We start from the raw sequence: 12,768 nt of genomic DNA on the forward strand, positions 1-12,768 counted from the left end.
AAAATAAAAGTTTAAAGAAATCGTCAAAAATGAAAAATGGCTTGAAAACTGCCTGAGTTTAACTTGACAAAATCATATAAGTTAACGCAAACTTAACAGACTGGTTTCTCTCACACATTGATTCTATAAGAAATAGAAATAAGAATAAAAAATAAAAATAAAACTTATAAAGTGCATAAATAAGTGCAAACCACAACCAGTCATATTAAGACTATGGTTTGGGCTTTTTTCTACTAAATCTCTTGTAATTTAACTATGCATAACCATAACCAGTCATATTAAGACTATGCTTGAAGTGCAAACAGAGACAGAACTTTTTTTTTATACAGTACAGAGCTAAGGGATTAGTACAGCTGCCTATGAAACGTGTAGGATTTACTTACAGTATTTACATATGGTTTGTGTCTTGCTGGTCACTCTGTTACCGTTTATTGTTTCCACTGGAGCCAAAATGCAGCCAGACATAAAAGTAGCAGAAGCATCTTCTATGCAAATGCCTGAATTTTCCTCTTCTGCTGAGAGCTGCTCTCACTGCACAGCCATCATACTCTATCGCTATTGCTACTGGGTTGCCAGATCCCTCTTAAAAAGTCCACACTTAACTGTTTTTTTGCCCCACGAGACAGGTTTAAGCCTGACGAGAAATATTGGCACGAGATCTCGTCACACCCTTACTGTCGAATAAATTATAATATTATATTAATTTTATCTCCTCAAAATTTTTAATCTCTTGGCCGCACTCAAGTTTTCTGTGGCCCTTTACCTCGCTCTGCCTCCAGTCTAGTTATGTCATATGATGTTATTATTGTGAAAAACCCATACTTATCACAGCTCAGCTGTGTTTATCGTTAAAACTTTTTTTTTTATTTTATCATGGTTTATTTGCTTAAGTTCTCTGTGTTATTGTAGCTCTTTCAGTGTGTTTTTCTGTGACAACTCATTGCAATAAAGACAAACTAGGATTATTTTACAGCCCTACTCAGTGACCCATTTGATTTGTCGTTTGTGCTATTATAGTCTCAGTAATATATTTCTATTGTTATGCTCTGCTGTCACATATTGCTGTACATTTAGACGTTGCTCTGATATTTGGCTTGGTAGTGTTAGTGGACAGGCCTGCATTATTAAGGCGGTTGCAGTGGAGCGCTGGAGCAATATGTTGTCTTCATTCGAGTTATTTTCTTTAGTAGTTTGGGCTTCAGGCAGAGTTCGATAGTGTGATACTGTTGTTTTCTTCTGGCTGTTGAAAGCTTATAGGCCTTGACCATTGTTCTGTTTTCTTTTGCTTCTTTGATCATCAAGAAGTTTTTCGCGAGTCACTCAGTCAATACAACAGACACAAGTTATTTCACAAGGGCAGCTGTCTTTGTTTGGATGGAATTTTAACACACAGGGTTTTTAAATGGAAATTAGACATTCTTTGGATCCAACATGATGTTAAATTATGCTTACCGACCTTCAGTTGATAGGTTGTGTATTTGATAGCTTTAGCTGTCACAAAAAAGAAGCTTTTGTTGAAAATGTATATCTTATCTGGAATTAATATCTGTGTCTAATAACACAAGTTACCAATTTTCTTAAAAAAAAAAAAAAAAAAAGAAATTTTGTAGAAATTTGAGAAAAATATACAGACAGAAAATTTGTGGCCTAAATGTGGAGACTTGGGGGACAACACATGATATTTAACGTCATATTTAACACTACAATAATTAATAACAATAATTAATAGTACTTACATCAGAGTGCCTCAACTAATTATTAATTGACACTAGTTATGATATTATTGATCATTACAAATATTTAACCAATGTCTTAATTAATCAATGTTTTAAATGTCTTAACTAGTGTCAATTATTTATTAGTTTATAAGCATTACTTAACCATTCAACAATGTTTATTAATGTTGTAATACTGTTAATTAATGTACCCTTTTTTTAAGTTTTAACATATTTTTGGTGAGCAATGTATTACAATGAATCAAGATTTTTAAAATTTTTTTTAAAAATATTGCCTTGAGGAATATATTGCATTTGGTGAGAAGAGTGTTAGTGAGGACAGTACGTCAGATGATTTTAATGAATGTTTTAGGTGTAACTTTTCCCGAACCAAAATAGTTTTGCTATTTGTATATTTGTTTGTTTGTATTTTAATTTAGCCAGAGATCCCAATATTTTCTCTTTTCTGTATATTTTGCAAGCCTGAAGCAATAGACTGTGAGCAGATATAATATGCATATTGAACTGAATATATTTTATATGCATTTAAATTATTTTGCCGTTTCCCCATCACATTTCATTAGAATGCAGTGTTGCTGTACAGTTGCAATATGGTGAATATTCATCTCCTCATTATACAGAGTTGCAGTTTTGTTATCTAGATTGATCTACAGCTTCTGGCTCCTGCTTATGCTTCATAACTGCACGAGGGCTCACAGTGAATAGCAATGAAGCTCAGACCCTATATCAATTTTATATTCAAATTCCAGTAGATTATAATAAATAAGCGGTACATGATCAGATAAACTGATCTTGTTTTTTTTTTTATATGCAGAGATAGAACAGGCTCCTACCTACACTACCTACCTACCTTTTTTCTGTGTGCTGTTTTAAATGTAATCAATTATTCACAGTTGCTAAACTGCATAAATAATTGGAACTATAAAGGACTGTGAATTCAAATGTCTTTGTGTAGCAATAACTAAACCTGCTGCTAATGAAACACTCTTATCTTTTCTTTGGAATAAAGTTTTTAAATTGGTGTCTACTGAAGCATTTTCTTTTAAAGCACCTCAACTAGGATTTCACTTGTTATCAGGGAAGAAAAATAATAATAGTAATAATAATAATCTAATTACCTGCTGTTTTGAGACCAAAAGCAGGTACTTATAGTTTTTCATGTTTTGTGGAAAGTAATATTCAGCAACATTGGTGATTATATTTTGATTTTGCTGATTTAATATTCTACTATTTTCTTTGTTGTTGATCATTTTAATATTTTTAGCTAGTACTCAGACTTCTGCATGTAGTACATTCGATATTCAGATGGCATCTCAACTACCCCATTGAAGAAAATGTTTTCTCTGATGGTGCAATTATTACAGATAATGACTTGCATTAATTCAAACATGGAAATATTTATTTGTGGTTTTAATTAAATTTAACTCTGAGGAAATTTTAGGTGATTCAGGTATACTAGGAAGAGCCTGGAAGGTCTCCCATGACTTCTGCCATGTCTTTTGCTAAAGAAGCTAAAGATTGCTATACTGACCTGGATGATATAAGGTGTATTGGACTTCCTACATTGAATGTGGATGTGAATGTATGTCTGCCAGGGTTGGCTACATGATTGCATGGACAATTCTTGCCAGACGCTCCCAGACACAATCCTCTGTCATATACCGTTCATCTGTCATACAGTAGTTTGAGGCCTCCTTTATACTCATGTCAATAATTCATGTAGTCTTGCCATGAGCACATTGGCCTGTGTTCAGCCTTACTCACAAGATAAAACGTCACAACTTAAACAGATGTGAACGTTCTCAGGCCGTCCCCTGATGTACTATTTCACGATCAACTTTGATGTTATGCTGTGATCAGTTTATCTGCATAATCGACATTACAGCTAACAGCATACCAAAAACTGTACACTATTTCAAAACACTTCCAAAAAACAGTACAGTTTTTATTACTGTTCATGTACAGTGCGTCCATCTAGGAAGGGTTGGCGAGGGTGCCCCTTCTTTCCATTAGTAAATCTGACTTTTTTGGGGCATTCCTGCAGAAAATTTCTTTTTGTAAATTCCTAAATTAAATTCAGCATTTATAAATATATATATATTTTTTTTTTTTCTTTTTTTTTTTTTGTACTTTTTATACGCTTACCTTCTGTACACTTCTGTCAAAAAATAGCACAGCACAGCATAACACAGGCATATGGTTTATTTTAACCAGTGCAGGCAGTTAATTTCGCACAAAACCCACAGTCAGAACTATTATTAAAATAGGTCTGCATGTTTTTCTTGTTTTACTGTGCACTTTTTGCATGGGAATTATAAAAATCCCTTTACATAACTGTGAATCAGCTTTCTTCATATTACGTCTGCACTCTTGATTTACAGTCAATGCAAAGCAGATAAGAATTAATTAGTAAAAATGTTCTCTTTATAGATCCCACTTTCTTTCACCAAGTCAAATTGCTGGGGGCCGACCTTGGGTTTTCCTACATTATTGATGGCACTAATCTAGAACAGCAGCATAATTAAAAGAGCAGAATGGATAGGAATATTAACAATGCAAAATGATGTACCACCGTCTGACATATGGGGTGTAATTGAGGATGTAGATGATAATTAAAGCTTGCTTTGTTTTGTTTATCTGGTGTGCTCTGGTTTATTTGGTCCAGGTCTCGGTGCATGCAGTGGGGGAGAACCAAACCGCTGGCCCTGGCCTGGCTCCAAGCGTCAGGTGGGGACAGACACCCATTAACCAGTCCACCCCTTGGGACACAGATGAACCCCCAACCAAACAGATGAGAGAGAAAGATAACACGGGTAAGAAAAGCAATAACCCTAAACATTTCTTAATGTAATTTAAGCAACGATATGTACTAAATAACTAATTCTCACTGTGTAAAATAGCTCTAATAGTCCAATATCAAAACAGTGGAGAGAGTTGTCTGCCATGCCGCCTCCTCAGATGCAAAGCTCACCTGGGTTGCCAGCTTGAGGAACTAAAAATATGAATGAGCACAGGATTAGTTTAAGATACAGTGTAATCACATTTGTAGCTAAATTAAGTCAGAATAGAGACATACTTTAGAAGAGTGGCATGGCTGGAGCACACAGTATTTTTTCACTATTTATGTTCCATTCTTGACAACCCAGTGTGTAAAAATAGGACTGGGAAATGGGCAGTGCATGGAATCCACTCCCGCTGCAGAAAATACATTAAATACATATTGTTTCTTTGATGCAATTTATACTGGTTGTATAAAAACTCATATAGTTCACACACATTGGAGGATAAGGCTGTAAAATATTTTTCTTTATTTCTCTCCTCAGGTCCACTATGGCCTCCTACAGTGGCTACAGTCAGCCAGGCAAGTCTACTGACCCACACCTATGGGATGCCCCAACCTCCGGCCTACAGCCAGGGAGTGACTGTCCAGGCACCCATTATCGGAGCGACTCCTGCTCTTCAGCCCCCCGTTCCTCCACCTCATCCGCTCCTGCCCACTCATTACCAGCTCCCCCAGCCCCCCTCACAGCCTCTGGCCAGCATGGTGCTCAACGTACAGAGCCAGCCGCTGGGCGTCAGCAGCCTGCCCCCTATTGCCATGTCCCCCATGCCCGGAGTATGCCAGGTCACCCACCCTGTCCACACAGTGCTGGGCAACGGTCACCTGGCCCACCCTATGGTGCACTCATCTACCACACTAGCCAGCAACAACCACCCTCTGACTAACGGACAAGCAGCCACTCAGCCCCCGCCCGCCGCAACGCCCAACGCTCAGGAGACCGCCAATGGTCTTCAGATGCTCCGAACTGTTGGCCTGGGGAAGTATGAGTTCACAGACCCTTATCATCCAAAAGGTAAAGCACCCCGAAGTTTCATCCATCTCAGATGTAATTGTAAAAGTTTATCTGCAGTGAATGTATATATATATATATATATATATATATATATATATATATATATATATGTTCTCTTTTTTCTGGTGATAGTGTTGAAGTAATAACAAAGAAAGCCCACTATCTGAGCCAGTACAGCTGATCATCTTGAACACATTTATTACTTTCCTGACTATTGCTCTCAATAAAGGCACTCATTCCTCTCTTTCTCCAAGTGGATGGTGGCACTGGGGGTTGTTTTTCTTTTCTACTTGTTTTCCTTTCGATTTTTTTTCTTTTTTTTTACAAAATTCAACTAATGCAATTATGATAACTTTGTGAAGAACAGCATGCTCCACAAACAGAGATTAATGAGTTTAACACACTTTTCACGGTAGTGGGCGATCAGTAATACTTTTTCCCCGCTCAGTGAATGATTTGATTGATGCTTCAGTGAAGGAGAGCCTGTAGTGGCAATCAGCAGTAGATGTACGTTCTCAGTCTACCATAGCTAATTCACTTTATTCACTGTATTATAGCTGCTAAACTACTTCATGTGTACTGTTCGTGGTGCTGGTCGAGATACAGAATACGGAGTATTCAAAAAGGGAAAAAAGCAAAAATTATCTTTTTTTTTTTTATACATGTTTCATCATTGAAACTTTAAATGGCTTCCATCACAGCCTGCTATACAAATGGAAAGCAGCTGGTCTTGAAATCAGTACAGGAGAGTGCCAGTGTGGCAGTGCTTGTATGTGCTTTTTGTCTCTATGTGAAATGTTTTAGATATTCTGCTGAGCTACAGGCAAAAAATCTGTTCTGCTGCCTCTCCTTTAAATTGCATGTCATGTTGCATCACTAGAAATATTAGTCTTCTGTAAAGTGAAGGTGGCGGCGGCGACAGCGGGAGCAGCTTTGCTGTCCACTTATCAGCTTGTAATTGAGAATGGAAAGTCCATTCAGTAGATCATCATCAAGTCTGATCGTGCAACCTCCAGAATGCTCCAAGATACTTAACCTCCTCAAATAAAAAAAAAGAAAAATGAATTGGTTATTCATCAATATAAATAAATAAACTCAGCCCTCTGACATCAACCGTGTAACAAATAAAAATCGACGACCAGAGCCGTGGACATGATTAGTGTTTTAACAGTAATACAATTCGATATTAACTCCATGATCAGTAGCATAAAGTGGTAAACCCATTTGGCAATTTGCTTTACTCAACCCTGCTTGCTGTGATTAAATGAAGCGAGCGGATAGCTCATTAATTTGGGCCGATTGTCCGCACTCCCCCTCAGTGTGGAGTGCAGCCTTCATTAATAACATTCAATCCCTGTTCATAATAGCCTGCGCGTTAGTGCGAGCCAGTCCTACCTCTGACAGTTCCAGTCTGGAGTGAATTATCATAGCCATGTATTTATAGCGGCACTCTCCAAACAGGAGCTGCCTGCTCGGGTTGGCAGAGACAGTGGCGGCGGCGGCAGCAGCAGCGGCAGCCATTAGGATGCAGCTCTCCGCCCCTGCGCTCTTCAGAGAACAAGAGACACATCAGTCAGCCCCTGACCCGCTCCCCGCCGCACGAGCAGTGATTAGTGCTCCTGCCAGCCACGAATCATACACATCTCAGGAGATTAGCATCTAAAAACCTGATTCATTCACATATTTTAGCAGCATTTTAATGCAATGCTATCAATCTTTCTGTCCCAGAGAGACGATAAGCAAGCTCGGAAGAAATGAGATCAACATTTTACAATACTACAGTTTGAATATGCTACACTCTTTATACGATAATAATATTACAATAAAGGAACTTAAACATTTTTGGCTTGGATATGTGGTCCCAGGTAAAACGTTTGATTTGTTAAGGATTATTTTATATTACTTATAATGTATTATTTTTTATATTGGAGAACTCTAAGTGGCTCCTATTGTTAAAACTAGTCAGATGATTTCCCTTCATGCATAAAACCATTACCTCCTGCAGTGGAAATGAGGAAATAAGTAAAATACTTTTTATACTGAGTAATGTAAATTGGAATGGAAATTCTAGGCTGATGTTGATATCCATTATTACACATGTATATGCAGATGGCAAAATACATATTTATTACTTACAAAGAGACTAGACACTCCAGTATTTTATTTTATTTTTTATTTTTTTAGCTTTTTTTATTATTTATTTTTATTTTCTCCCAATTTAGTAACGCAAATTGTCCCACCCATTCAGCTGCTACTCAGCTGTATATCCCCCCTATTACTAGTGATTTCACAACACAAGGTGGGTTAAGACTAGCACATGCTTCCTCTGACACATGTTAAGTCAGCCACCGCCTCTTTTCAAACTGCTGCTGATACAGCATTGACGAGTAGCCAGCGCTCAGAGGAAAGCGCAGCAACTCTGTTCCGATACACAAACACCTTCCGATACACTATGATGCACAGATGCCTTATGCTGATCGACATCACCCTAAGAGTGATAAGGAGAAAGAGTGCAATCTACCATACTTTAGCTCAAAAATGTATCTTAAAATGATAAAAAGTATTATTTGAATTAGGTACACTGCAGGGAAGCCAGTCAAAACTAATGTCATTTACATAAAGTATTTCAGTCTGTCTTAAAAAGCACAATAATGAATTCAGCCTTTTCTACTAAGGGCTAAAGAAAGGTTAAAACATTATATATGTATGAGTGGTTCAAATGCGTAAACCCACATAAATATCACAAAGTGCTCCTCGGGGAAACATAAAATACAGAACGCGAGATAGATATGGACCCTTTGATGTGGAGCATGCATTAGTTAGAATAAAGCAGATGTGTCACACAGCTTATTCTAATGAGGCACAAGGTAATGGTTGCCTTCCCATTACAGATGCTATCAGCACCTTCTGGAAAGCACAGTCGGTTTTGATTTAGCTTTTTGCTTGAAAAGAAGAGGGATCAGCTTAATGTCATTTCTTCTGCCCCATTTCAAACCAACAGTCAGCTTGTAATTCGGTGGGCTAATTTGAATTCCCCTCCCCGCTTGCTCCTGCCGTTTTCTTTTGGGTCAAAGTCAGTTTTAAGGAGTGTGCAGCTGCACGAATGACCATGATTTGACATTGAATACTTCAGCATACGGCATATATTATACGTGCACCCTTAAGTGACTCTGCACTGTTGTTAATTTAACATGTCAAGGGCTTGCACTCCGGAGAAGCTTTTAAAAGCTTAATGATGCACTTGTTTTGTTTACGGAGTGTCAAGCTAGATGACCTTGTATTTGACCATTCACAGTTGTGTGTTTGTGAAGGAAATGTTTATACCTGGAAAGAAAGCTCTGAAATTGCATCATTTAGGAAGAAGTCTGAAATGTATGTTTGACGGAAAGCGAAGAAGAATAAGAAAAACAGAAATGTTGGAGCCAATAAGCATCAAATCTGTCTTTTTTTTCCCTGAGCTAGAAGTCAGTGCCCTTCATATCTGCAGACACTAGTTTGCGGTTAATTGGGGTGAGAGGAGAGAAAAGAATAGGCTTATTCAGTGGGCTCTGAGGCTCTTTGTGAGCAGAGTTTGCATGCATTTATTCTGACTTTATCCTTGCATGCGTCCTACCAGCGAGAGTGCTCTTGAGCACATTTCATCTCATATCTGTACTTCCATTGTTATCAATTCAGAGGGCTTTTGTGCAGGAAGGAGACATTTCACAAGCTTCAGCATTCACTTTAGTTTCACTAAGCGCAGAGATGGTTCTCTGTCGCATGCATTTGCCTTTTCATTGTGCGATCTTAAACACAGCAGTGGCATAAATCTTGCCTTAGAGTGGTTGATTCTTTGCTGCTGCCAAATAATGCATTTATATTTAGTTTAGTATTTTAACTTGCTGTTTGACATTTAAATAGTAAGTACTGTATGGGGTTTTCGTTGGGGAGAAAAATTTCATCAATATTGTCCATTATATTTTCTTTTCAAGAAATTCATTAATTAATTTGACTGAGCTAGTGTGTCAATTCTAGTTACCGTATTTTTCGCACAATAGTTTGCACTTAAAACTCTTTAATTTTCCCAAAAATCGTCAGTGCGCCTTTTAATCCGGTGCGCCTTATGTATGAATTTTACCAGTCAGGTTGTAAGAAGCAGTAAAGCCACTCCGCTAAAGTACAGCGTTATACAGGAGTTTTAGTTTTAGTGCTGGAGCAGTATTAGCATTGGTCTCTAACCGCACTAAGCACTTGTTCTTTTGTCATTCAGAGAGCAGTATTATTGACCAGTATTATCTGCTGCTAACTGAGGCTAGCACTACTGGGGCAGCATTATCATTAGCCAATAAGCGCGATAAGCACTAGCTGTTTCTCGTTCAGAGGTGAATATATCGGCCTGTAGTTTGTGTGTTTATCTTGTTAAAACAAGCTACAACCACTAGCGAATATCACCTTGGCTTATCGTAATAGTGCAAAAAATAGAGTATGTTTCATGTATTTAGGACGTATTTAGCAAATTTTTACATTCCAATATCTGAATATTCGTTATATATAAAAGCTTACTTCTCTTTAAAAGTTATAATCATGCTGTATTATTATGATATCAGTTGCAACAAAAACATCTCAATAATATAATTAATATCAATTAATTTGGGGACACTGTATTGTCCAAATCATGACCGGCCCAACACTGAAAAGCTAGCAGATTCTGCCTATTGTACAAAAGCTTTAACACTAACAAAAACACTGTCATTATTTCAGTGTGTTTGGCCTGTGTGGCATGCTGTTACCAAAGTGAAGTGATTGTAGCCTCGTATCCACATTTTAAGATAATGTTCTCATGTCATACCTGTGAAAAAAAGCTGGTGTATTCCCTTTAGATATGTTAAAACTCCAGTGTTTAATAACATTTAGTAGAGTTTTAGAATCTGCCCATTTTCCAGTCCAGTCCTTGGTTAGGTCAGATTTTACTTTCAATGATGAATCAACAGTGTTTGAGGTTCACATTATTACTTCCATGTACCAAACTCAACTGTATTCAACTGTAATACCAGTGTCAATAGAGTCTGCCAAAGTTCACCAGAAAAGCATTATTATTTTTTTTTTCATTATAGTTCATTATATTAGGGATAGGGATTTTAGAATTACTGAGCATCAAGAACCTTAATTAATGAAGGAACCAAACCAATCCATATAGGAACAGTCTTTTTGTTGTGGAACTGCAAATTCAAGCTTTAAGAGTGTACATGTGTTTGCATGAACCACATTGACCATTAAATCAGACAATAGTGGACTAATTACCACAAATTTTGTTTTCTCCATTCCATTTGCAGTAAATACGTCTTTAGCTTTTTAATATCAATCAAATGCACGTTGTTTGTTTTGTTTGTAGAGTTACATTTCGGTCAGGTCGGTCACAATCTTTCGTTTTTTTTTTCTAACTGTAGAAAGAATGGCCTGTGCTATTTAATAAATGGTCAATCTCCAGAGAACACTGACCCACTAAAATAGAAAATAATTAGCTGCCATGCTATTCACACGCCCCAGTCAAATTAACACAGAGTGTTTCCTGCAGATAATCACACATATCCTTGTCCTTGTTAGCTCTGCTAGATGCCACAGAATCAGTTCCAGACACGTCATCTGCGAGGTGAATAATACCGTAAAGGCCATACCGTTTGCGCTAATTATTCAGCAAATTAGAATGAAAAGGACAGCTAACACCTTGGCTAACACCTTTTTTTTCTTTACCTCAGATCAGTACATTTTGTTAAGGAATAAAACTGCAGTCAAAGCTGATGCTGACTTGTGATTGTTCCTTTCCATAAAGCGCTCTGTTCTCTGTGAAGTTTGTGGTTCACTGACATACTGAAGCATTCAGAAAATCAGCATTCTATAACTATTGGTATGCAGCACAGAGCACATATTGCTATTGCTATTGCACCACCATTATTTCTCATGAATGCCTGCATGGTTCTTGCTGTCAGGCTGTTTTCAGAAGCCTTCTAACTATGCAAAGTTTTTCACTGACAAATCGTAAACAATCTTTGCAATGTTAGCTATGTTAGACCATTAACAGACTTTCAGGACTAGACAGGATTTTTTTTTTTTTTTTAAGGAAGTTTAAGGAGTAGAAGGTGCAAAACTGGCTCTATGTTCTATCTGAAATAGAAATGTGAGATACAGAGCAAGAACAAGACCAGCAACTGGACAGTATAGGGGATGGGGGATATGCCCCTAAAATAATATCACAATAATTATATTTCTAGGTGTTTTAACTCAATCTGTTTTTGATGCATATTTTAGAGTATAGTGATTTGTTTTCCAGTTATATTAAGTAATTTTACTAGACTTTTTTCATATTTTAAGATACCTTTAAAAGTAAACCATCTTTAATTTATTCATTTATTATTTTTCTAAAAAACGTTTTAGCACATTTTTGGCACAAAATGCAGCTTATGTAACTTATATTAACAAATCTCAAATCTGACTGAATTGTTCTAAGATTTTTCTAAAAGTGCTCTTAAACACCATATATTTGTCTATACAGTAAAACAAATTGACAAAGTTCCTAACAAGAAAAAAATTGACTGTAAATATGCAATAAAATACCTTTTTTTTTTTTTTTTTGCAATTTAGCAATAAGAATTTTAATATTATTTGTATTTTTTTTTTACAAAAGACAACAGCAGTAGATGACCAAAGAACATGTGCTGTTTATCCACAATGTAGTACAGATGTGCCAATTAGGTATAGAAAATAAATGTGATTTTGCAATATATCATATAGTTTCTGATACATTATTGATAAGTGGAGTCAAAACATACTAAACGTACTAAAGTTACTGCTTTATTACTCCACGTGGTGAGGCAAATCAAATGCATAACTCTGTGGTAAAGAATATTGGTTTTCAAATTTCTGTGGAACTGACACCAATAAATCCATAATTCCTGGTATTTGCTCATTGCTATTTAGGAGTATTTTATCCTCTTCATTTACACAGATGCTAGAGGTGGTCATTATATTATGACAATATAGTATTGTGAGATACCCTGTGATCCCGATGCCTCGTGTATAGGGTTTCCATAAAGAATAGAGCTTTCTTCTCTCTCCTGTAGAGTTCTCTATCTAGTAGATTTCTCTCTTGTAGAGTTCTCTATCTTGTAGAGTTCTCTCCTGTAAGTTCTCTCCTGTAGAGT

The 12,768-nt window shown here is 36.8% G+C and overlaps 1 protein-coding gene across 1 annotated transcript in view; it reads left to right on the top strand.

The window, feature by feature from the left end:
- The window catches only part of LOC103042905 (kelch-like protein 29), a 153,251-nt gene that overhangs the window by 49,531 nt on the left and 90,952 nt on the right, over positions 1–12,768 (top strand). The window contains exons 4-5 of the mRNA XM_049463972.1: positions 4,402–4,549; positions 5,060–5,590. Coding sequence (XP_049319929.1) covers positions 4,402–4,549; positions 5,060–5,590 — 679 coding nt within the window. The remainder of the gene's footprint in view (positions 1–4,401; positions 4,550–5,059; positions 5,591–12,768) is intronic.

Source organism: Astyanax mexicanus, chromosome 14 (assembly GCF_023375975.1).
Source record: "Astyanax mexicanus isolate ESR-SI-001 chromosome 14, AstMex3_surface, whole genome shotgun sequence".
In the NCBI taxonomy this organism is placed as follows: domain Eukaryota; kingdom Metazoa; phylum Chordata; class Actinopteri; order Characiformes; family Acestrorhamphidae; genus Astyanax; species Astyanax mexicanus.